The 26960-nt window shown below is 37.6% G+C and overlaps 1 protein-coding gene across 6 annotated transcripts in view; it reads left to right on the top strand.

Moving 5' to 3' along the window:
* Nucleotides 1–16230: 16230 nt before the first annotated feature.
* LOC108166467 (uncharacterized) overlaps nucleotides 16231–26960 on the top strand; it is a 39015-nt gene continuing 28285 nt past the window's right edge. For 2 of the 6 annotated variants that reach the window (XM_081610240.1, XM_081610245.1), the window contains exons 1-7: nucleotides 16231–16361; nucleotides 21431–21578; nucleotides 21662–21796; nucleotides 22599–22712; nucleotides 22889–23335; nucleotides 24249–24326; nucleotides 25494–25571. In XM_081610240.1, the coding sequence (XP_081466366.1) occupies nucleotides 21472–21578; nucleotides 21662–21796; nucleotides 22599–22712; nucleotides 22889–23335; nucleotides 24249–24326; nucleotides 25494–25571 (959 nt within the window). In that variant the 5' untranslated portion in view covers nucleotides 16231–16361; nucleotides 21431–21471. Of the gene's footprint in view, nucleotides 16362–17645; nucleotides 17764–21430; nucleotides 21579–21661; nucleotides 21797–22598; nucleotides 22713–22888; nucleotides 23336–24248; nucleotides 24327–25493; nucleotides 25572–26779; nucleotides 26852–26960 lie in introns of those variants that run through there. The other 4 variants (XM_081610244.1, XM_081610242.1, XM_081610243.1 and 1 more) reach the window with 3 other exon arrangements.

The raw sequence follows: 26960 nt of genomic DNA, 5'->3' as shown, positions 1-26960 counted from the left end.
TGGTGTGGGGACTCTTAATAGTCCTTGGGACCATTTTGTTTGGGCCCAAAAATGCAGTTAAAAATCGTAGAAATGTAATCGTCCAGCAAATGGAGCTCATGAAGCTTGATGTTTTTTGTTGTTTCATTAAATATCTCTTATGAATTAAATAAATAAAAAGATTTAGGTGCAAGACAAAGTGTTTTTCTTTAATTAGTAATGTTTTTGTTTTCAAGGAAGTCAGGTCACAAACTTTCTTCAACTTCATTCCTCAAAAAACGGATTCTGGCAACATTTATTGAACATTTCTAACAAGATTTACTCTTTTTACAATCTAAAATAATGAGTTCATCCTGCTTTGTTTCATTGTAACATTGTATGTATAATTTATTGCTGAAAAAGCAAAAAGGAAATATTTTACAAGGATTTTTATTGAGGAAAAATATATGGGTCGTCTGTACTTTCAACTTTCCTACTTTGGTTTTAGACTCCAGTGTTTTTGATTATGGATGTTTGTTGGTCATTATTACAGTTTATTCATATAAAATGTTAGCAAAACATCATGTAAATTCATCTGGTGTTTATCAGTTCTTGCCAAAGATGTAAATAGATGGTTTCAATAGATAAACACAACATTTTCATACAAACCTTTGTTGATATTAATTCCTAATAGTTGCTTTGAAACGTCTTCTCTTCATGTGATTTATTATAATCTTTTTAACCTGTTACATGTCTGCCTCATTAAGAGCGCTGGAGGTTTATGGCTGAGAACAAAGAGAAAAACTGCAAGATGAAAAGTCTTTGATTTGGACTCTGTGCTGGATTTTGGAAAAGTTTCCAATAACTTAAATGGAAAGATCTGGCTCTATGAACATGGATCCTGAGGGAGCCGTTTACTCCACAAGCCAAGGAACACGTGGATGTAAGAAAAGCGGGAATTAGGGCTCCTTATTCTCTGTATAGATCATCGTAATTCATTTAATGAAGGAAGCTGTGAGTTAATGTATGCTGAGGTAAAGCATATGGCTCATATAATTAGTTGTGATCTTTTTTTCTCAGCTGAAGCTCGAGCATTTGTTCAGAACTTGTCCAGCTGGACGTCCTGGGAGACAAGCAGAGCAGCAATTCAGGGAAATATTATGACACCTTGGTAGAAAAACTGAAGCAAGGTCTTTAAAATGGCTCTTAAGGGGTAAATACTGTATATTTTCTCCCCTTAGGAACTCCAAACTATTATTCAGAATTCACAGTTTTCACTTTTTTATACTTCTTTTGTGCTTCTCAGAACACTGAGAAAAAAATCGCGCTGCTGGTTTTTAGCAGCGCACAAAGTTTCTGTTCTTTGTGTCTGGAAAATGAGCCGTTTCATAAACCTCCCAGAATGTAACGTCACAAATCAGTAGGAACTACCCGTTGCCTAGCAACCCCAGTGAAGCCCAGACCATCACCTAGCAACCAGAGCTGAGATCCAGAACGGCTGGTGTGATATGGAGGACTTTTCCCGCCTTAATTTGAGAGCACACATTTTCAGTTTGAAAGCAGGATTTTATGTCTTTCTTCTCAAAACTTTGAATTCGTGTCCTCTAAACTTTTGCTCTCTGTCAAATATTCACTGTGTTTTCTCAAACCGTTCTCCAAGTGCTCAAAACTTGTCTCTGCTCAGATCAAACCTTCGCTCGCAAACCTCGCTACTCGCTTGCGAATCATTCTCTGCTCGCACTTGGAACAAAGAAAGTACTGTCGCCTGGCAACCCCTCAGCCAATAGAATGAAAGGTTTATATTGGGTGCACTTCTTTCCTTCTAGTGGGTGTGCCACTGTGGATTTAAAGTGACAGGACGCCGTAAAACAGCTCATTCTGACAGGAGCACAAACTACACAAACTGAAATATTATCTAAAAAAGATTTAGAACAAAAAAAGGAAGCATAGCATATAAGGAAGCATAGCAGGTCACTTATAAGTGCATCATGCTGGACCGAGGGTATTTATTTTAGAGACAAAAGGCAGAGGAAACACCAGAGTTAGATAAAACAAAGTATAGACGGCGTACTCACTGGAATCTGCATATTCCTGTGCAGGTTTTGCCTTCAGCATGAACACTGGACATGATTTGTGAAGACTGAACGCATGCCATCCTCTGTGCTGAATAGCAGCAATAACTCCAGTTTTTAGATGTGTAACAGGTGTGCTAATCTTCGCCTGGACGTCTGCTAAAAACATGTGGTGCCGTTTCTCAGCACTGCTAAGGTTCCCTAAAACGTGCTGCGTCACAGTGACTGAATCTGTCACCTCAGCAGCAGGAAGATAAGGAATGACTGAGTGGTTAAAACATAATGCTGGGGTCATACTGTGTTTAAGGCTTCTCTTTGTCTGCAACATCTGTGTTTTATACAGACGCAGCTTGAAAACTTACATATTTTCTCAGATGTTTCAAAGTGGTGCTAACCTGTGCTCTGTTTGTCTCACTCATGCAATCAGGAAGTGAACCAGCGCCAAGCAGAAGTGATTGACTGTTTGGATCGGTTTTGCTCTTTGCGTCATTAAACCTGTATCATGTTTGACCCTGGCAAAGATACACTGAAGATACTCTGAAGCCCAGATGTTTCCTTCCTATTTATCATGCATTGTAAGGAGCTATTTTTTCCTCTCGTAGTGAAAGTGAAATGAAAAGCGACGCATGTTGAAGCCAGACCTTCAGAGAGCCGTGCAGCAGGTTCCCGACAGAGCAACGGCGGCTGTGAAAGATGAGCTGGAGACGATGAAGGAAACGCTCCAAATGCCTGCTCACGGTAGAAAAGAAAATGTTTTGGCACAAATATTCCAACCTGATGTTATTTAGCCTTCAGCGTTTAACACCATGAGCAGTATGTGAAACATTTCCATCCCCAATTCCTCTTATTTATTTTTATGTTGATAAAAATACAAATAATTCCCTGTTGCACATATTGGTGCAACCAATATGTGATGACATTAAGGGGTTTAGTTGTATGTCAGATATTATGTGTTTTCAGAAAAGTCTTGTACAAAAATAACATTTTACTCTTTTTATTGCTTCTACAAATCCGTCGTCCATCAACTTATGTTATGTTACATATTTTTTCAATTTTATTGACATTTAGACTGATATTTTTCTGTCAAAATATCTGATTTTATTGCTCATAATTGATCCGTAAAAGCAACAAAAAGGGTAAAAACGAGCCAACAGGTGGATACTCCTCATAAGGGCTGTTTTATTTTTGTTTTTCATCCATTTTGATGGAAACACGGCGTCTCATCCAATTGAAACTCAGCGATGACAACAAAGCTGTTTTTGGCTTTATCCATAATTTAATCATCCTGAGGAGGAAAATGGATTTTGGACACAGTTTAAAGAACCCTCCTTGCCATTCTTGATCTAATGTTGAATAACAGGAAGTCGTTTATCGTTTACCGGCAGGAGCTGACATGGATTCAAAGTCTTTCTTTCCTTTGCTGAACGGCTGTATTCCCTAGACTGTGTTCAGTTACAAAAACTGAATCAAACTCAGCAGACGGGACAGGGAGACAACATTTAGCTCTTCATTTAATGTCTAAGGTTTGGTTTTCCGATGTATTTTGTGTTTAGCTGCACTGTAGCTCATTCGTTTTGTCGTATTGAGTTACTTTATTGATCATTCTCTTGAAAACGATGAGAACAGAAAGCTGCGTTTGAAGCGTCGTCAGAGTGAAGATGAGATCGTTCGGTTATCAGCTTTAATGGGAGAAAAGATGTTTATCCGTTTCCTTCGCTCCGTCCTTCTCACTGCGACACTTCAGCTAACCACAGTAATCGTCTAAAAAGACGAGCTGCTCTCGCTCCCTGTTGGTGAACGAGGACGGATGTGATTCTGTGGTTTGGAAACTGCACATTACGATCAGCCCTGAGTCAGTAAATCTGCCTTTCGTTGATGATTAATCAATTATGGTGCCATTATGAACTCCTAATTGTTACTGTGATCATCACAAGAGCCAGACATGCACATAATGTGTGTTCAGAGTTTGTAGAAGAAAAAGAAATTAACAAAACCCTCAACACAAAATGTGCAGGTGAATGTGAAGTGAGAGAAAAAGGATAAAAATATGAAACATCTGCTGCCATTTATGGAAGAGTGGTAGAAAGTCGTAAAAATAACTTTCTGCTGCAAATATATGGAGAAGGTGCTTAAACTTTGACATAAAGTGACACATGGAGGTGGCAGCATCATCCTGCAGGCACAGAGAAGATGGATGGACAAATAATCAGAAAAATATTGGAGGACAGACGGTCATTTTCAGCTACAGTGGAGTTGATCTAATTACATTCATGTGTTGGAATGGCCCAGTCAAAGCTCAAAGACATAAATCTAAAATTGAAAACTGGAACAAGAGTTAAAAATTGACTCTTTCCATCCAATCTGACTGGATTTGACCCACTAAAAATATGTGCAAAGCTGGTAAACCTCCTGCCAAACTTTCCAGATTAAAAAAAAAAAAAGTAAAATATTTTTAAAGCTTGCAGCTCTTTTTATATCGTCATAAAGTACAACAAACTTTGTGGTTGTGACACAAGTTCAATATGCATGGAAACCTCTGCAAGCCCCTACATGAAGAAAATCTGATCTAAGAGTAAAGAAGCGTTGAAGATTTGTGTCGGTATCGACTGAGAGCAAACCAGGCTGTGAAACTGGAGCAATAATATTAGCTGGATGGCAGATATTGAATCGTGAGCAAACATAAATTGATCCTTTTCCTCCACCTTCACCCAGGCGTCCTCTATCTGCAGAGGATAATCTTCCTGTGGTCTGGACTTCCACAAATAGCTCAGTTAAATTAGATATTACTGCATAATAAACGCCTTAATTGCTTTCCGAACATGCAGAATTGTGTGCATGTTTTGGTATTTCCTCATCTTGATTTGATTGCATTACTGCAGGCAGCAGTAACAGAGACGAGTGGGCATCTTTAAGTGCTGTTTGTTAGGTGTGCAGTCATCTTGTGTTTCCATCCCATCATGCTTTCTGTCTCACTGGCGCTGATCAAAGACCATAACCGGTCATGTTCACGGTTGGCCTCCGATGTCCTGGAAATCCTCAGCACAGACGCTAAATAAACATCAGTGTGTGTGTGTGTGTGTCGTCCAGAGTGTGTGTTTACCCAGGAGTAACAAACTGGATGTGTCCGTTTAGCATAACTTGAAATCTGTATGCATTCGCCTGGTTTTTATTCGCTGTTTTGCAGGCGGCGCCTTCTCATCCGTCTTTACCCAGCATGCATCTCAATAACCTCCTTACATCGCGTTATGTTGTTGTCATTCATGCAGGTCTCTCCTCTCAGGCGTTCGTTTTCCTCGGCAGGAAAAGTACCTCTGGTCGGAGTGTCAAATAGCTGCTGGCAGTGAAATGATGGTAATGACCGTATCGAAGCCGCTCGTTATTGATGGATCCTGTCATGTGCAAAATAACCCGTCTTATCGGGGCTGAGTTGTCGAAATGGATGAGCTTTTCAAGCCACTTGGAAAATGTTTTCACTCGCGCCGCAACATGAAGAGCTCATAAAATAATTTCCACATGATCGAGTTTTAGTTCGACTCCGACTGTTGCACCAAAATTCAGCCAGCAGCTTTTTACGAAATAACAAATGTTACAGAAAAACTTCGTCAAAGATTCGTCCAATTTAGCTTTCAAATGCTAAATACATTCAACAGTTTCTCAGAACAAACTGGACCGCTGTGAGAAAAACTCCCTCAACTCGTCTTTTGAGAGTTGTTTTAATTTGAGTTTTTAAGAATAAACAGCTTATTTATGGTATCTCAAGTTCAGACTTTGAATAGGCCGTTCCAAAACCCTCTTCCTCCATATTTATCTGTAGTTTATATGTTCTTCTTTTTTACAAAACCAGCTATTTTTATGAATATATTCCAAAAAAGATAAGTGATTTGGAAGCGGGTTTGTTTTAAGTACATGTGTGATCGATCTTTGAGTTATTTTTGGTCCGCATCGTGTTTGGCCTCAAAACTGTCCCATAAATGAAACGTTTGGCCCAGTTTTTGTTTCTAATGACCTTAATTGTGACCAGTGAGGTCTGCAGGGCTTCAAGTGCTGTGCTTCTTTTGTCACTTCCTTGATGTTTTGGTTAAACTTTCCCTTGTTAAATGTTTCTGCTTCTTAAAAGTGATAAAGAAATGGATTTATAATGTTTTCCAATCCAAAAGATGTGAATTCCATCTCCTGATTTCAGGATTATGGCATACAAATAATTTATAATTTAGGATGAATGTACAAGTTTTGGTTTTTTTTTTGCTTTGTATGCGTTTAATCATAAAGCATTTCCCCTAAACCAAGTTTCTAAAAACTTAAACAGTGTATGTTATGGCATCACAATGATTCATTTCAAGAGGTTTGAATTAAATTCACACTATTGTTGAAATTGAAAATTATATTAAGTTATTAGGATACATTTTCTGGAAATGAAAATGTGATTTTTATAATATTTGTGACAATAAAATGCAATAATTGCCAGTAAATATGCCTGGACATAAATTGAAACTTAGGATTCACTTCTTCATGCTGCATAAGAAAGATGTAGGAAGACACTACCTGCATTTCTGTTACAAACTTTGTTAACATTTTACTAAACTAAAAAGAAAATTGCTGTGTTTCTATTAAAATAGAAATGCATAGATGAATAAGATTAATCAGTTAATAAGGCGTCATCCTCCTACCACTTCCTGTCATCTTCTTTGTCATTTCCGCCAGTGGTAACATCTGGTTGTTGATCATGTGATGCAGTTTTGCACCTTTTTTTTCATTTTGTTTTTCAAAATTGCCATGTTTTCATTAAGCAAATTTATTGTCAAATCGCACAACTTTAATTTGAACGAAAATTCCACTTAAAATAAAGAATCTTATTTAAGTGCTGCTGCAGAGATAAAATGCCTCAACAGCGCTTTACCTCCCTGTCCACATTTGGGAGATAAATGTGTGAAGGTGAAATCGACTTCAGGGTCAGAGGTCAGCAAGCCTCTGTTGATCTACGGGAGACTCTTCCTGTGCTGCTCTGATATGCTCTTCTGACGCAAATGTCATCTAAATTTCTAGCTTACGACTGTGTTGCTTTTCCTCCTTAGTGGCCTCCAGTCGTGAGGTTAATGATTTAACGAGGGAGACCTTCTGAGAAACAGACACATTTCCAGAATGGAGCTGGAGTTTCAGCCACTGGTGTGCAGTCACTTCCCCTAATTGCTTCCTGAACTTTGCCCCTGAGGTTTACCCTGCCCCATCATGCCCTGATGAGGCACAATGACAGACGTGGATGGAAAATGGAAGGCTTGGTGTGTGTGTGTGTGTGTGTGTGTGTGTGTGTGTGTGTGTGTGTGTGTGTGTGTGTGTGGGGGGGGGGGTGTGTGTGGGGTGTGTGTGTGTGTGTGTGTGTGTGTGTGTGTGTGTGTGTGTGTGTGTGTGTGTGTGTGTGTGTGTGTGTGTGTACTGGACTGGGCCAGCTGGTAGCAAAGCCAAATGTACCTCATTTACTTCTGACCTGCGCTCCTCCATCACTCCCTCAGAAGCAAGGCCACTGCTGAACCGTTTCCCTGAAATTATCCCCACAGGCAAACTGTCGTCTCCTAATGGCGTCTCAACGAGGCCAAAAGTTCCCACATTGATTTCCTGGATTTCCCAATTCTTGGGAATCAGGAATGAGGACGTAATACTTCTGAGAACAGAAGCTTAACCAGATTTTCACTCACCAAACAATATTTTCTCTCTAAATTTGTGGCATAGAAGTCTGTCGGCCAGCATGCAGAGAGGCTTTCTTTGCTCTTTCGCTCTGCAAGCATAGAATTTAATTTATTAATATTATTAATTCTGGGTTTGACTGAATCAAACTCAGAGGAGGTGAAAATTTATTACCGTTTAGATTTTTACAAATCTATCTTAAAGCAGCGGTTAGAATCCCCCTCATGAATTTATGGGGTATTTTTCTGCTATAATTCGAGAGCGCACATTTTCAGTTTGAAAGCAGGACTTCATGTCTTTCTTCTCAAAACTTCTGCTCTCTTTCAATTATTCACTCTGTTTCCTTAAAACCTTTCTGTTTGTCTCTGCTCACTTCCAATCATCTTCTGCTGGTGCTTGGAACAGAAATGCAGCGTTGCCTGTTAACCTCTCAGCCAATAGAATGAAAGTTTTATACTGGGTGCGCTTGTTTCCTTCTAGCGGATGTGCCTGTGTGGTTACTATTGATTGTAGCAACCTGCGCCGCCCACTGGATGTAGGGAGAAGCGACGGCCTCAGCTTTCTGCTTTAGACTCCCAGTTACATCAATAAGTCCCTCCAGTTTTCCACAAATCTGTAAAACTCACACAGAATCTACAGATTCCCACATTTGTTTAGGATTTTTGCTGCACGTTTTTCTTAAAAACGACCGAAAACATTGGTCAGCCTTACTTGATGTCAAGTTATAGTTCGTGATCGATGTGGCGATTCAAAAAATGTCACATTTAGCATCATACATTAGTACAAATATAATTATTTTCAAATATTTCTAGCACCAGAAAAATCACAAAAACAATCACAAAAACATCCTGAATGGACTGAAAATATGTTCAGTATTGTTTAATTTTAAGAAACATCTATTTATTGTTATTTTAGCAGTTATGGGGGTTTTATCAACGCATTCTGGCAGAACCGGCCCTTTAAGAGCATTCAGATGTTTGATCTGGCCCAAAATGAAAATGAATTTGACATCTCTGAGATAAAATGATAAAAACACAACCAGAAGATCAGATCAGGTTTTTATTTATTCTTGAACTGCATCTGCAAAAAGAAAAAGAAATCTATTTTTGTGGAACCGTGACATAATTCCCTCAGACTGAACTTCAAAGTCTTTTTCTTCGCTACACATTTTGTGTTTTCTTCTTTTGCGGTCATAAAACCGAGGGTGTTTTTTATGGGCAGCACATGGTGAGATGCACAGTCCACACTTTTTCCCCTGATATCATCCAGGAGATTCCAGCTTGGAATTCGTTTTCAGTAGATTTAAATCCTTTATCCTCTGCTTTTTCCTCCGTCGCTGCACATCTTTGTTTCCAGATTTTCTTCCCCACCTGGAAAAACAGAAGGCAGTGAAACCAGATACAAGCCAGAAAGTGGGTGCTTGCAGGCCGGTGTGCTGTCCTGCTAATAGAGATGGATGTGGGCTAAGAATCGTCTCCAGGACGGCCTGAACACAGAGGCAGAGAGGGGAGATCCATTTCTCCCTCTCCTCCCCCGTCCTTTACAGCCGTCCTGTAACGAGCGGGCGGGGCTGAGCCATCACCATCTGATTTGAGGAGACCGCGAGATGGAGCCCTGCAGAGAGAATGGAGTGGTGAGGGGAGAGTGAATGAGCGGCAGAAGAGCAGAGTGCAGGAATGACATGCTGACATTAGAGGAAGATGGATGATAAGAGAGCAGGGAGAGAGAACTGAGGGATCCAAAGAGGTATAATGCAAAAGAAAAACGGCAAGATGAAGAAAGATAGCGTGCATGACTGCAGACAAGCAACTTGTTTATGTTTTTAGTGCATTCTTTAAATGTTGGCGTCATGATTCTGAGGTTTCTTTTTTGTCAAAGTCTTCTGGATGTTTTGATGTGACAAAAACAAAACTGTTGCCATAATAAAATAAGACCTTTTTATGTTTATTTGACACCAGACATATTTTCAGAGGTTAAAATGCCACCTTATTTAAAGCTTATGGTACAGTTACAATCGTTCACATCTCTTTAACCTGAAATACTGGTCACATTATCAGATCAACAATATACCCGACCAAAAACATCAGCCAGGAATAATAAATCTGCTCACAAATAGCATCAGCTTCTGAACATGGTTTTAGTTTTTACTTCTGAATCCCAGTACAAACGAAAGTAATCATGGAGCATTTTTGTAAACAATTAAGAAAAATATCCGCAAGACAGAATGCAGGACCACAGAAAATGGTGTAGTAGGTATGCCGGGCCATTAGGTGGCGATGTAAAACTGGCAGAGAACAATGCAAAAAAACACAAAATGGTGCCAGTGAGGAACGCATAGGAGAGACATGGAACAATGATGTCATAGTTTTAAAAAGACAGTTTCCATTGGCCATAAAATTGCACAATTTAACATTTCAGAAATAAATTTGCTTAATAGAAATGCCAATTTTTGAAAAATTCACGTTATTTTTATTAAAAAGATTTGACACGAGAATGAAGTGTTGTTTATTTATTTATTTTTTCAAAACTGCAATGGAAATACTTTTATTTTTCCATTACACGAATCACGTGATCACCAACTGGATGTGGAGCAAACCACTAAGAAAACAGGAAGTAGTTGGTGAATTGTAGTGAACAAACTTACGCAAATGTGAATTTCTCAATTGGAAACGAATTCGACATTGTTTTTTTTTTATCACTACGTTTGCAGAATGTTGACAAAAGTTTTGTAGCTACTGAAACGTTTCAAACATTTCTGGTCTCCCAGAAACAAACTTCCAACAATCTGTGTGAAGACCAGAATCCACACACAACAGCGTTTAGGTTTACGGATTCACAACCTAAAGGAGAAAAAACTTAGTTTATTTTTCTTTTATTCACATCTCTCTGTCTGCCTGAACAGGAATGAGTCACACCCACCATCACCAATAGAAATCCAGTAAAACATCAAATTGTTTGCTTCCCGTGTCTCATCCTCCATGTTGTTTTGATGCCTTTTACTTGCCTAGTTTTCTAATATTACATTAATGAAGATAATGATGAATAACACACTATTTACTCTGTTTATTTCAGCTGCTTTATATGTGCAGGAGTAAAAAAAAACAACTAAAACACATCAGACACAATGAATCAGCTAATAAAACTGTCCCCTGGCTCTTAGTGCTGCCTTAAACGCGTATTGAAGGCAACGCGGCCTTGAGAGCAGCGGACCGCTTACTTTGCTAGACTCCTTTTATAGATCGAGCTGCAAAGTGTTTCTGCGTGTGACACACTTGAAAGCATTCGATAAGAGGAAGAAAAACTTTAAACGAAACTGGCACACGAGTTAAAAACACAGCTGTTCAAAGCATCTTCCTGTTTTAACCACCGTCAGACTCTTGGCTCTGATGCAGTGGCGCCAAACTCGTTTCATTTTGGGTCACATTAACGTCACAAATGCTATTAATGGGCCGAAATATATCAATTAACCCGATAAATGGTTAGAAGTTCTTCTTAAAATTAAATCATATTTTTAAAAATTTCACATTGATCAATCCCTGCAAGATTTATTTTTTTATTTGCAATGAATTGCTCATTTAAAAATATTCACTGGAAATTTTGCAATATTAGCAAATCTGACTTTTTACTCGAAAATAATTGATCTATAACTTGACATCAAGAAGTAAAACATACTGCCACCTGCAGGTTGGAGTTGGCATCACTTTGAACCAATGTTTTTGACAATTTTTCTGGAAAATTTTCAATAAACTCAGTTATGCATTAGCACAAAGAATTATGCAATTTGTTGATTTTGTGTGAGTTTCCACAATTGTAGTAAAACTAGAAGTATTGACAAATAAAAGCCACTTTGATTTAATAAAACAGTATTTAAGCACACACCTGCTATCTTGAAGGTTTTATTTATGCATAAATCTGGAGTCTACAGGGCCACATAAAAAAATGTAGCGGGCCAGATTTGGCCCCCCGAGGCTCGTGTTTGAAACATGTACTCCACAAGCTCCTGTAGTGCTTTCAGACATATAATCTGTTCAAAATATACAAACTGTAACTGACAGAAATGAACTAATATGCAGATTATCTTGATATAGTTTGAAAACCTCACTGGTTGAAAAGTAGTACTTGTATGCTTGTGTATTTCAGTACATTAGGATACCAAAAATTACATTTATTTTAGGAATTAAAGCAAAAATGTGACACTGGATATTGCACAGTAATGTAGTTCATTATGTATTTTCACTCATTTTAATTAAGACTCGAACAAAGGATGTTCACAGTGTCATGCTGGGTTTAGGTTTTCTGACCCACATGCCAGAACAATTCAAGGAGATCAACTTATCAGTGATAAGAATTTATTTACAGTGAAAAGGAAAAAAAAAAAAAATTATGTTCAGACTTGGTCTCCAGGGGAAAACAGCAATCGGGTTGTTCAGGCTGGAAGGGAAGCGAGCAAATGGTGAGTTCAAAGTCTGCGGGAATATTGTCGACTCAATGTTTACTGACGGCGTTCTTACTTTGATTTGCAGCAAACGGTACGGAGGGGAGCTTGGTGGGATCCTGGGTGGTGATCCTGACAGAGGCTTCCAACTGAGGTTCAACTGAGGTTCTGCGGATGTTATTAGCATTGGATGGCTGACAGGTAAGTTCTGCGGCTCACCGAGGTTCAGAGCAAGGAGGTCAGCCAACGTGGAAATCCAGAGGAGTAGAAGGCAGCGAGAAGGTGAGTAAATCCTGGGCATCCGGCAGGTAACATCCACTGGCGTCACAAGGGAAACTTTCACAGGGAAGAAACTTCCAGGAACACAGAGGCTTCAAGTGGAAGAACCACACGACACAGAGCAGGTTCCTGAAGAGGAGGCACAACAAAAGGTTACTAGAGAGTAATGACGAGGAAGAACAGGTGGCCGTTCGTACCGGTACGGGTCGTACACTGTGGCGTCGAAGTGCTGGCTGAACCTCCTCTTGAAGATGATAACTCGCAGGTGAGCAGGTAATCAACGGCAGAGGAAAACACGCTCTCCAAAACAACCTCAGGGCGACCTCTGGTGGATGAAAGAAAAACAAACCCCCAAAAGCACCATCCCAACACACGTAGTTCTGTATGTATCCAAGCATATTAATGGAAAGTTGAGTGGAAGGAAAAAATATGATCAAAAGAAGTACACAAATAACCAAGAAGGAGTATTGTACAACAACATTTATTTATACATTCGGGGCAGACTCCCAAGGAAAGTAAACTTAATTATTGGAATAAATTACAGTTTTGAGTTTTCATCCGCTGTGAGCCACAATCATCAAACCTGATATAAATAAATGTTTGTGCTCCATGTGTTGAAGAGTTTCACTTTATAAAATGAATTTAAAAAAACTAAAACTTTTTGGTAATATTCTGAATATTTGGGATGCTATACAGTTTCCCTCCAAAAGAAGCTTCAGCATTTTAACATCATATCTTATAGATCTCCAGCTGTTAAGGAAGTTTATCCTTTTAAAATTTTGTTCTTCTGAGCTCTTTTTGCCAGAATTAGCAGATATTTCTATTCTGTTGTATAAAAATACCTGAGCCTCATTTTGAATGTTTTGGCTGAAAGAAGCTCTGACGTCATTTTCTAATTTCATTCAAACACGCACAGAAACTATTTTTTCTAACTTCCAGAAAATTGCGCCAGATTCTCGCCTAACTAGCTGTGAGTCATTTCCCTTAATCAGAAGCCTTTACAAGCAGAAGGACCTTTCAAACATGTCCTCCTCTGATTGATTAGCTCCTCGTTAAGGAATTAACTGAACCTCAACACTTATCTGAGTTTCAATGAGAGAAAAGAAACCGAGAAGGATTTGGATAGAAGTGACTCACATTTTCTGGACATATAACCGTCTTGAAGATATTTATTTTAATCACAATTTAGTTCCTGTCATATTTACAAAGCTAACATATCCAAGGCTTCCCCCAGAAAACTGGCTGAGCCCGGTGGTTGGGTTCTAGGGCAGTCATTCATCCAGCGGCCCGTCGTGCTTTTGAGTTAAAAAATGTTTAAAGTTGAAACTTGAAAATATCACTTGATAATTATGCGTTATTGAAATATTGGAAGATTAATATTTGAATACCAACTATAAAGCCCTAAAAATGCAAACATTTTAAAAATCCTTGAATAAATAAGCATTGCTAAGCCTGGCGGGGGCACAAATAAAGCCTGTTGCCCTCCAGGCTTACAGTACATATATACAGTGATATCAGGTGTACTGTACACCTGATATCTTATATTTTTGCGCCATCTTGTGGGATGTAGGAAAGTACAAGCACTTTGTTTCTGTACTGAAGTACACTTTTCATGTATTTGAACTTTGCTACAGTACATTTGACCATGGGGTACTTTTAACTTTAAGTTTCTGTACTTCCCACTCAACTGCACTCCAATAACGTGTCAAATCTACGTCACAATGCGTTATTAGTTTAAAATGACCAACCAGATGAAAATGATATCATGACATTAAAATATTGTTCACTACTGACACATTGTAAAGTTGAAGGAGTTGAAATGATCAGTGCCTGTTTCTTTAAATGTCTCTAAGGCCCATTTTTTCACTCAGAAACCTTTAACTTGAATGTGTTTACTAAAAAACTTTAAAGGTTTATCCATTTCCTCTTTCTTAGTTTGCTTAGTGGAATTAAACTCTGCAGGAAATTCCTGAAATTCTGATGCACAGAATCAAAAGTCCAACAAAAACATGTATTATCTGCAGCATTGTTCATTAAAATAGTACAACAGTATTGAAATTTATACATACAGTAGACAGACTTACTGATATTTTGCACCACTGTATTAATGAATACAGTCAGCAAGTACTTTTACTTTCAGTACTTTGACTATTTTTAAAAGCAAGTACCTTTGCTCAAGTAAAAATGTTAATGTGTTCATTTGTACTGAAGCACAGAGTTTAATACTTTCTCCACTGCTGATTTTGACCCCATTCTGTATAAAAAGTACTGCTGGACAACAGCGCCATCTTGTGGACAAACAACACTTCTTTTTTTGCTATTCCTAAAAAAAGCAATATTATTGCTCTGATATAGTAATAATATTCCATTAATATTAATACAATATTATTATAATAAATGTATTATAACGCATTTTTGTAATAATTATTATAATTATTATTGGTGTCATTTAAGGGCCATAATGGAAATCATCCATGTCAAGAAATTTTAAAAACTAGTTGGGAAAAGGAAAAAAAGAATTGAAACTATTTTGGTTGGGAGATAGAAAACATTATAAAAGACTTTGATTTGTCTCATATAAATATCAAACAGGTCCTCTTTCTCCAGTTCGTCTCTATCTCCTAATAGTGTTGCTGATTTTACTTTGAAGGAGAAAAGGAAAAAAGAAAACCTTTCAGATCCATATTCAGTACAATCATATTTAGACAATAAGTACTATGGATACGTACAAGTGCATACAGATGCTTTAAAAAACTCAAATAGTAATAATGGGAGTCATTCATTGTTCCAGAGTTCAGTATTAAAATGTAAAAGAATCACTGATGGCGTCTCAGTTTATAGGAGAGATGATGGGAATCATTTTGGGACAACGCTGGTACCAAAGTGCAATATAGTGATATGACATTCAGGAACAATCTCATGCTTCTGGACGGATCTTAACTGATTAAATTTATTTCAGCTCTAAGTATTTAATATCTAGGTGTTTTATGGGAATATGGATCTTTTAGATCAATTTGAGAAGTAATTTTTATAGGTAAAAGTTAATTTTTTAGTGTCATGTAGCACGGGGTGCTGGTCTTGACTTATTCTTGGGTCGGTGACCTTGACTACAACTCTGCTACTGGCTCCTTGGTTGCCTGTCCTCTCCCACCCACCTTCTTTCCATCCCCTTTCTGTTGGATTTCTGTCAAAATAAAAGCCACTAGTGGCAAAAAAGTGAAGTTCATGTTATGTTAGGACAGGAGACAAGATGTTTCCATCTCTGAAATTATGATGGATAGAATCATATCTAAGTCTAAACTCTTACAGAGAGGAGTAAACATAATAAAAACATGCTTTATCTGTGGCATTGTTCATTAAAATGGCACATTTCTAATGTATTAAAATGAAATATGATCGGGACACTTAATGATATTAGCGATTAGGTAATCCATTCAGCAAGCACTTTTACTTTTAATACTTAAGAATGTTTAAAAGCCAGTACTTTTTTACTTTTACTTAAGTACAAATGTTAATGTGGTAGTTTTACTTTTACTTGAGTACATTTTTGTCTGTGTATTTGTACTTTTACTTAAGTAAAAGTTTTGAGTACTTTCTCCACCACTGCATGGGTCCCATCACATAAAAGGAAATGAGTTGGCAGACAAATATGCAAAACAAGCTACAAAAAATAGTTATACTGATATATTGGTACCATTCAGTAAAGAAGAAATTAAATCTATTATTAAACAAAAGATTAAGGAAAGATGACAGAAGCAGGGGGTAGAATATGTGTGTAGCATCCCGATCCACATTCAATTCCAGTAGATGGCGGTAATGCACATCAGTAAATTGCTGATCAACAAAAGAAGAAGATTTTCCTCTTCTGACCAGGGTTTCACTTTCTCCCCCCTGATTGTGACGCAGATAGTTCTCAATCTTGTGAGCTTCTTTTGAAGGTAAAGTATTTAGTTTTTCTTCGTTTTCTTATTAAATTGAGGTTCGCTGGCCTATTTTCAGCAGATATATTTTGACCCAGTTTTAATTTTATCGAACAGAAAACTGTACCAGTCCAGGTCGGAACAAATAAAGTTGTTGCGGCCTGGGTTTGGATCTGACGAAAACAGTAGCAGATATTTATCTATTGCCTCTTATTTTTTAAAAATTCCCTGTCGATCATTTGAAATCAATAAGAACTTCAGTGAATATTTATTAATTGTGCGGCAAAGCTAAAGATGTTTGTCATTTTATTCATATGGCTCTTACATTTATTATATAACTATAATATGCCGCACACAACAAGTGATCCCAAACACGATCCGCTTCTGTTGGTTTCCAATATAGCTTTGGAGCTGACGTCACGCTCCGAAGCTATATTGTAGTTTGCGATTCAGTAAATGGCAAATTTTTCACTATCTTCCGCATCTTTAATCGACTCTAGTTTAAAAACTACAACACTTAGACTCTTTATTCTGCTCTTATAGCAGAGTATTTAGAACCATGTTTGTGATTTGTGAAACTTCAAAAAAGGGTAATTGCACTTTTTTTTGCATCTGGGTTGCACTAGAACTGCTCCATTCTGGGAAATAGTTCCCACTCCTGTCTTTTTCTTCTTTCACTCTGGTTTATTCAACTCTAATAAAAAGTTAACACAACTTACTGCTGTAAGTTTATCTTTCACAAACTCACACAAAATCTAAAACTCTAAATTTATTTGACTTAAAGTGTAGAAGATAGTAAACAACTAAATGTGGTTCAAATGTTTTACAGTTTTACCATATGAGAAATTCAAAATGGATCTGAATTTCACCGTTTTTCAAGCTTTGTGGGACTTTGACTCACCTGCATGAGCAATTTTTGACTTTTCATTCTTAGAAACCTGGAGTAAATTCAAGTTGTAAAAAAAATCTGCAAACTCCAAACCTAATATTTTATATTAAAACTTTCTAATCAAATCCTTCAAACTGATTCAAATTAAAACGTAACATGTTTTTACTAATTCCATTTATTTCCTGGCTCCATTCACTCTATTATTTTATTCCTGGTTGTTAAAGTATCTTATGATTAAAATTATTTCTGATTTCCTCATAACTTTAACCTTTTACAATGTATATTGAATTTTGTTTGTAATGTCATGAATAAACTCTCATGTTTCCATAAATACAGTTTAAATATGAAAGAATTAGTTTAGTGAACTGTAATTCTGTGAATGGATTTATGTCTTCAGACCATCTAGATTAGCGGTTCTCAACGTGGGCGGTACCGCCCCCCAGGGGGCGTTCAGAGGACGGCAGGGGGCGCTGGCGGACATTTTTACAAAAGGGGGGCGCTGGGATGCCTTTGGGGGGCGTTTGGTCGAAGGTAAACTTTACACCTTAAATCCACAACAATACCAGTTTAGACTTTGAGCAACTTGGTAAAACTGTATTGTGTAACATTAAATCATGCTTGGCTGCAACTGTATCGATGGCAGCTCTTCTTCTATTCAGTGTTTGTTAGCTTCTGTTAGCAGCTTCGCTCCTACTACTGGTAGCTAAAATCACGACCCTCACTGTGTATCCCGCTGAAAAATGAACCCATTTAAATAAAGAAATCAAGAAATCCCTCCATGGGTGACACCACGATAGAGAGCGTTCATTTTATAGCATATGCCGGTGCTGTCAGTGGTCCGGTATGAAACGGGGTGATAGAACAACACAGCACTTTTAAATTTCAATAATCAGAATGCAGAAATTGTTTCCGTTGTTTTAAAAGGTTTATGTCAGCCTGCCTTTTCCACATCGATACGCTTCCCAACCGCCCTGCACCTTAGGGGCTTAAAAAAAAAAACGAGGCGCACATTGCGCAAAACTCGAACAGGAGAAGCGGGACATAAAACGGAGCGACGAACTAGATGTGAATTATGGCATAAAAACAGAGGATCCGACGCTGAACAGTGAAAAAATCAACACATGATGTGAAACACATGACGATGAAGCGGAGCAGCAGGTGATGAGATTACTGATGGTGATGGTCAATAAATGATAAAATAAATCAAGCAACAGGAAAGAAACTAAAGTGGACATAGCAATAAACCAAGAGAGGATAAAACTAGTCAAATAAAACTAAATGGAAATGAATGAAGAACAAAATGCAAGAATAAACTAAGAAACTAAAGTAAATACAGAGGAATAAACTGGTATGGCAAGACCTTTTGAGCAATAATTAATACAGAGACTGTATGACAAGAATAAACAGACACTATTTCCAGATAAAAGGTCAAATAATATTGTTGAAATGTCATGGGTGTGTTGAGACCATATCTAGTACTGAGAATAAATATATTTTACAGACCATAACAGTTGAGAACTGATCACTTATTAATGTCTTTAATTAGATTTGATATATTTATTTCTTCAATATTATTTTTCATATCAGTGTTGATGTCATGAGGCTGACGACTCCATGACACGTTGAATTTGACTCATTAGGATTTGATTAAGAACCAGATTTGTTCTTTGTAATTTCTGTCCAGTAAAACTATCAATATATAAATCAATAGACAGGTCTATGTAAAGATATAATGTTTCTATCTCATATTTGTATGACATTAAAAGGACCTGGAACTTTAGTTTTTCCACTGGAAGCTCTGGTTTGCACAATAAATGCCATGTGGGTGAAGTTTTATGGATGATGCTCTGATGTCCCATTCTCCTGAAGGCAGCACAGAGCTGCACCACCAGAAACTGACAAACACGGAAGAGAAGAAGAGCTATGATTGATGTAGTTACAGTTCTATCCATGTTTTAATGTTGCAGAGCTCAGTTGTTTGGAAATAGATCAAAGTTTAAACTGGCATGTTGAACATCTTTTATCTGCTCATTTTGTGGAATATTTAACAACTAACTATGGCACAAAATAAGAATATTTTTCCACTCTGATTGGCTGATGCAAAGCCTACAAATTTTAAGTTGAATGTTCATAAAATTTTTCGTAGACGCCTTTGAAAATAATTTCTATTCCCATGACTTTTTTGTTCTCTAGGAAATTATTTTTGATGATAAATACAGAAAAAAGCATAAAAATCTAAACATCTACAATAGTGATAGTGATTAATAATAAAATAATGGTCAGTGCAAAGTAGCCTGCAAATTCTTTGGTGGGGGCGGTGAGGGACCTGGATAAAGGCTGGGGGGGCGCTGGGCCAAAAAAGGTTGAGAAACACTGGTCTAGATTTAATCTGTATCATACTTGAATCCATGTTAGATGACCTTTAAACTGTTTAAGAAACATTTTTAAACTTTGTTCAGATTAAATTCATTTATTGCACCTTGAATAAAATGTATGTTACATCAGTGTTTTTCAACCTTTTCTGAGTCAAGGTACATTATTTTAATTGAAAAAATCTCGAGGCACACCACCAACAAAAAATGGAAACAAAGATACTCTGTAGCCGCCTATATTACATATATAGTCACTCTTATCAAAGTTTCTTGAATAGGAATCAAATAAACACAAAAATGTATTTTTATCACATTTTACATTTCTTATTTCAAATTGCACTTAACATGTCCACTTCAAAAATACACCTGAACAACACTGTGGTTTTAAATTTAAAGAAGTTGTAGAAAACTTCAAACTGTTTTACAAACTAACCCACAAGCATTCTTTTAGTCAGAATACAGAAAATAATTCTTTTTCTGAAAGAAGCAATAATATTTGGAAAACATTTCACTTCATATTCACTGTTACAATATGAAGAGTTGCATGTACAAAATGTCAATATCTGTATATTTTACCCACCTGGTGTGAAACCTGTGCATGTTTGGATGAAAACAGCTGATTTACTGGGAGAAATTGAAGAAAGACAAAGCTCTTCCTCAACATCTCAGTCTCTCCCTGGTTTTAGTTTTTATAGTAGCCAGACTAGAGAAGCTCATTTCACACAGATATGTTGTGGGAAATGGACCCATGTTCTTTCCAACCCAACTACTGCTGAGCTTCTCTGTCTTTTCCATCACTGTCGTCACAGTCTTGCTAGATACGATGCTCTCACCGCTACTTGTTACAGTCGTGCATCACTAATTCTCTTGTTGTAATGTAAAATGTTCTGTACCTACTGCCATCTAGTGGTAAGAACATTACATGATTACCCCGCTAGTCACTGCAACAGCAGATACTCGAAGATGGGATTATTTGCAGATAATTCATTTTCAAAAAATCTTTTAAAATTAATTACCGTATTTTTCGGACTATAGAGCGCACCATACTAGCACCTTAATTTTTTGGGGGTAGGGGGGAAGGGAAAATGGAAGCTGCTCTCGGTTTTCCATAAGGACCCAGCAGAGGGTGGGGTCCTAATAAATCTGCTGCATATATTAAGGACGCAGCACTCCGTCTCCAAAGCGTACCATGGTTTCGTTCACACCGAGCTTAAGTGCAGCGGCTCCATTTCCCTCCTGTAGTGCCAGATCGACAACCCTCAACTTAAAAGCTGCATATGAGTTTGAAAACATTTCTTTGCCGTGACTGCTGCTAGCATGTGGTTGTTCTAAATGAAAATTAGCCGTTCTTCTTTTGATTTACAATTTTGACTTCTGATAATTCACTTCCTGCTAGAGAGCCCCCTGGTGGTTGAAGAAAAATCAACAGAAAAGCTGCACTGGGCTACAATCCGCATGTTTCAAAGTTAAGGAAAAAGTAGCAGCTTATAGTCCAGAAAATACGGTACCGTAGGTGAAATTGAGTAATTTCCACGGCACACCTGACGATCACTCACGGCACACTAGTGTTCCGCGGAACAGTGGTTGAAAAACACTGTGTTACATGATTAGTTTTAATTTGGTATTTCTGTTTATGTGATTGATCGTCTAAGTTCAGCTCAGTGTCTCCATCTAGTGGACTATCAGAGGTGCAGCAGCTTGTTCTGCCAGGATTTAACTGATGTGAAGCAGAGAATGAGAGCCAAGCAGAGCAGCTGATATTAACGATGTCTATATTAATATTGATTATAGCAAATAGATGAATAACTGAAGTGTTTCCTCCTCAGATGAAGGAAGAAGGTGAGTGAACTGATCTGAACTCGGCAGCATGGAGCAGAGAGAGGACAAGGAGGATGAGGAGGTCGAGGAGGACGGAGTCTGTTTCTATAAATTCATTCTCAAACACCAACATGAGGACCAGAGCAAAGTTCAGAGGTCAGATCAGCATCTCTAAATGTTCATTATCTCCTACATGTCAGAGCTCAATATTAACAGCAGCAAACCATCTTTATTCACAGGGAACCAGAACCAGGATCATCACCAAAGACAGAATCCGAGGCAGAATCTGGTTACAGCGGTTTGTCCTTCAGGAGCGATTGGTCAAAGGATGCCTTTATTGATTTTAAATCAGGCCAACTTTTATCTGAAAGCAGGTGAGCCGGCTCTAAATGTTTTTACTGAGTCCACTTTGAATGTTTTATTCAACATGAATGTGTCTTAAATGAAGTTTATACTTCAGTTAAGTATGAACTTAAATGGAATTTAACATCAGAGATGTTTTGGGTCAGTCTGAGGGGGGTCTTTTGGGTCTTTGGGTCTCTGGGTTCTTCTGGGTCAGCAGTTTGAAACGATCCCTGGACTCTCAGCCATTCTTGTTGTTGTCATGACCTCTGACCTGTAGATGCTGTAGTGGGTTCTTCCTCCTGGAGGACTGGGGTTATCATGGCCTCCACTGGAAGGTTTCAGCTGCTCCATGTGTGGGTTCCGGTTCTGTCTTGGTTCTGTGGAGCCCAAAGCCTCAGAAATGGCTGATTAACCTTCCAGATTGATCGATGTCAGTTTATTCCATCTGTATTTCTAGACCAATCAGATTCAATGTCAATTTTTCCACAAATACAGAAACAAATGAAAAGTGAACTTCAGTTTCTGTCTGTTCCACGGTGATGCAACAGAAAAACCACAACAATAAAAGATAAAATGAAAACATGGATGATGCTGCTGGTCACAGCAGATCCTTCATGAACTCACTGAGCTGCAGACAGCAGGACAGAAACTGGACACATCAGTCATTAATGCAGATTGTTGTAATGATATCATTTTAGAAACAGTTTCTGCTCCACAGCAGAATAAGGAGGTTATTTACAGTGATTCCTAGATAAGTAAAGAGATACACTTGATGCTACATGACCACCAAACTATACATTTAAATAAATAATAATCTGTTTTCATGTTTAGGAGCTCTGGAGGGTCAGACTCTCCTTTATCTGAGCATAGTTATCCATCCCGTGGGAGCAACAGGTCAACAAACATCGACCTGGACTTTAATTTTCAGCGTCCAACTCCACCTGAGTAAGTTACCTCCAGTCACTGAAACACTGTGATGCTTATCAGGAATTATAGAAACTGAACCTGTTCTGGTTGTAGGATTAACAGATGATTGCAGAGATACTTTAATATGTTGTACAGTTTATCTAAGTCCAGTCTTGATTTTCCTGAATGAATCACTACAAATTTAAAACACATAGGAGTTTTAGAAGGACCTATGAGGAGCTCTTCCAACGCCAGCAGGAGGTCACACGCCACCAAAAAGTTAAACTACGCGAGCAGGAGGTGATATGCCACCAGGAGGTTCAACGCCAACAGGAAGTCCAAAACCTGCAGGAGGTGATACGCCACCAGAAGGATCTCCTACACCAACAGGAGGTTCAACGCCAACAGGAAGTCCAAAACCTGCAGGAGGTGATACGCCACCAGAAGGATCTCCTACACCAACAGGAAGTTCAACGCCAACAGGAAGTCCAAAACCTGCAGGAGGTGATACGCCACCAGAAGGATCTCCTACGCCAGCAGGAGATCCAGTTGCAGGCCAAGCGAAAGGCCAAGCAGGAGACCGAGAGGGAGCTCAAGCTTAAACGTCATGAAGATCAACAACATTTGAAGTCTGGAAAGAATCATTCACACAAAGCAGAAAGGTAAAATATTGTTTATTAAATGCTTTAAATATCTGCCCAGTGTTTAGAGAATGAGGATATTTCTCTCATCAGAACTCATCAGGTTCATCCTCCTGATGAGGATGAACTTGATCCCTTCAGATAAAGTTTATTCTTACTTTCTGAAACCATTTGACCACAATGAGCTAAATATTAAACTTGATGTGTGAAATGTATAAATAAATTAAACTGTGGGATGTTTACACTCACTGAACAGGTTATGGACAGACACTAGAAATGAGCTATAAATGTTTATGGTGTTTTATAGTTAATATGTTACCATGGAAACGAATAAATTCAACTTAAAGTGGTTACAGAATTTGGGGGATTATTACTTTATATTGTTAATGGTCCCTTTAAGACCGATTGACTGACTGTAACTAAACTAGTAACGTTTTACAACAAACTGCAACAAAAAGCACAATAATTGTCAATGCAGTGATATTACAATGTAACAGGTGTGTGTGTGTGTGTGTGTGTGTGTGTGTGTGTGTGTGTGTGTGTGTGTGTGTGTGTGTGTGTGTGTGTGTGTGTGTGTGTGTGTGTGTGTGTGTGTAACGATATAACAGCTGATAGACAAAATGGCCGGCGAGGGGTATTTTATTCCCAGATGATTCGAGCTAAAAGTGAAACAGGAAGTAGTTCTTTAAAAGACATCAAAACTCAAACAGGAAGTTAATCACAGCTGACTGTAAATAAAAGCTTCAGGAGCCCAAATGACATATTTACTGTTTTATCACTGCTATGCTGTAGAATATTTAAAGGATTATTTACAGAGTGAATTCTGGGTAAATAAACTCATTTGCTTGATCACAGTTCAGTAATGCAGCATCATCACCAAGTAAACATGGAGGAAAGAAAATGGCTGACAGTTATATGTTGTTTCTATGTTTAGGAAACCTCCAGGATTGACTCCTTCATCGCCTGGTGTTAACATCTCGGACGGCTTCAGCACACTACCTGCGTGCCGACGGTAAGTTAACATTTTGAATCCTGCCCTCTGTTATGTAAGGAGATATAAAACCTGAGCCAGTTTTACTTCTATTGTTTATTGAAAACCACGATTGCCTCAAAATTAGGCCTGTCACAATAAACAATAAATCAATTTATTGTGTGATAAGTGAAAAGAAACACAATCATTTTAATTTGCCTGATTTATCGTTTTTAATCATCCTTTTTTTTTCTCTTTTTTACCAAAAACTGAATGATAAAAGTCTTCAACCTGGTGTTTGGTTAGCCTAGCTAAATATAATTTAATTTTTGTTTACAGAGACGTAATCATAATTCATTTTATTTGTTGTTCATCTGCTCCAGTGTTTAAATGTTCATTTAAAGTTTATTCATCATTGAGAATGTGTTCTTGCATTTTTATGTCATTGTTTAAAGTTATATTACTTGAAAATTGTGTCAAAACAACAATATTATCATTTATCGCAATAAGTTCTGGGTCAGATTATCGTCTGACAAAATGTGAAACCATTTGACCACAATGAGCTAAATATTAAACCTTGATGTGTGAAATGTATAAATAAATTCAACTGTGGGACGTTTACACTCACTGAACAGGTTATGGACAGACACTAGAAATGAGCTATAAATGTTTATGGTGTTTTATAGTTAATATGTTACCATGGAAACAAATAAATTCAACTTAAAGTGGTTACAGAATTTGGATGATTATTACTTTATATTGTTAATGGTCCCTTTAAGACCGATTGCCTGACTGTAACTAAACTAGTAACGTTTTACAACAAACTGCAACAAAAAACACAATAATTCTCAATGCAGTGATATTACAATGTAACAGGTGTGTGTGTGTGTGTGTGTGTGTGTGTCGACAAAGGGGATTTTATTCCCAAATGATTGGAGCTAAAAGTTAAACAGGAAGTAGTTAAAGACATCAAAACTCAAACAGGAAGTTAATCACAGCTGACTGTAAATAAAAGCTTCAGGAGCCCAAATGACATATTTACTGTTTTATCACTGCTATGCTGTAGAATATTTAAAGGATTATTTACAGAGTGAATTCTGGGTAAATAAACTCATTTGCTTGATCACAGTTCAGTAATGCAGCATCAGCACCAAGTAAACATGGAGGAAAAGAAAATGGCTGACAGTTGTATGTTGTTTCTATGTTTAGGAAACCTCCAGGATCGACTTATTCATATTCTGGTGTTAACATCTCGGACGGCTTCAGCACACTACCTGCGCCCCGACGGTAAGTTAACATTTTGAATCCTGCCCTCTGTTATGTAAGGAGATATAAAACCTGAGCCAGTTTTACTTCTATTGTTTATTGAAAACCACGATCGCCTCAAAATTAGGCCTGTCACAATAAACAATAAATCAATTTATCGCATGATGAATGAAAAGAAACACAATCATTTTAATTTGCCTGATTTATTGTTTTTATCTTTTTTTTCTCTCTTTTTTACCAACAACTGAAAGATAAAAGTCTTCAACCTGGTGTTTGGTTAGCCTAGCTAACTATAATTTTAATTTTGTTTACAGAGACGTAATCATAATTCATTTTATTTGTTGTTCATCTGTTCCAGTGTTTAAATGTTCATAAGGATCTAAAGTTTATTGATCATTGAGAATGTGTTCTTGTATTTTTATGTCATTGTTTAAAGTTATATTACTTGAAAATTGTGTCAAAACAACAATATTATTGTTTATCGCAATAAGTTCTGGGTCAGATTATCGTCTGACAAAATGTGAAACCATTTGACCACAATGAGCTAAATATTAAACCTTGATGTGTGAAATGTATAAATAAATTCAACTGTGGGACGTTTACACTCACTGAACAGGTTATGGACAGACACTAGAAATGAGCTATAAATGTTTATGGTGTTTTATAGTTAATATGTTACCATGGAAACAAATAAATTCAACTTAAAGTGGTTACAGAATTTGGTTGATTATTACTTTATATTGTTAACGGTCCCTTTAAGACCGATTGACTGACTGTAACTAAACTAGTAACATTTTACAACAAACTGCAACAAAAAGCACAATAATTCTCAATGCAGTGATATTACAATGTAACAGGTGTGTGAGTGCGTGCGTGCGTGCGTGCGTGCGTGCGTGCGTGCGTGCGTGCGTGCGTGTGTGTGAAAAGGGGGATTTTATTCCCAGATGATTCGAGCTAAAAGTTAAACAGGAAGTAGTTCTTTAAAAGACATCAAAACTCAAACAGCAAGTTAATCACAGCTGACTGTAAATAAAAGCTTCAGGAGCCCAAATGACATATTTACTGTTTTATCACTGCTATGCTGTAGAATATTTAAAAGATTATTTACAGAGTGAATTCTGGGTAAATAAACTCATTTGCTTGATCACAGTTCAGTAATGCAGCATCAGCACCAAGTAAACATGGATGAAAGAAAATGGCTGACAGTTATATGTTGTTTCTATGTTTAGGAAACCTCCAGGATTGACTTGTTCATTGCCAACGTTTGTGGACTCCAGCCGCTCACCACTCAAGGACACACAGTAAGTTAACATTTTGAATCCTGCACTGTGTTATGTAAGGAGAAATAAAAACCTGAGCCAGCTGTGATTTTAGGATTAATCAATCAATCAATCAATCAAATTTTGTATA

This window comes from Poecilia reticulata, chromosome 8 (assembly GCF_904066995.2).
Source record: "Poecilia reticulata chromosome 8, P_reticulata-male-v2, whole genome shotgun sequence".
Taxonomy (NCBI): Eukaryota; Metazoa; Chordata; class Actinopteri; order Cyprinodontiformes; family Poeciliidae; genus Poecilia; species Poecilia reticulata.
Note: the sequence above shows the minus strand (reverse complement) of the source record. Positions and strands in the feature narration are given on the sequence as shown.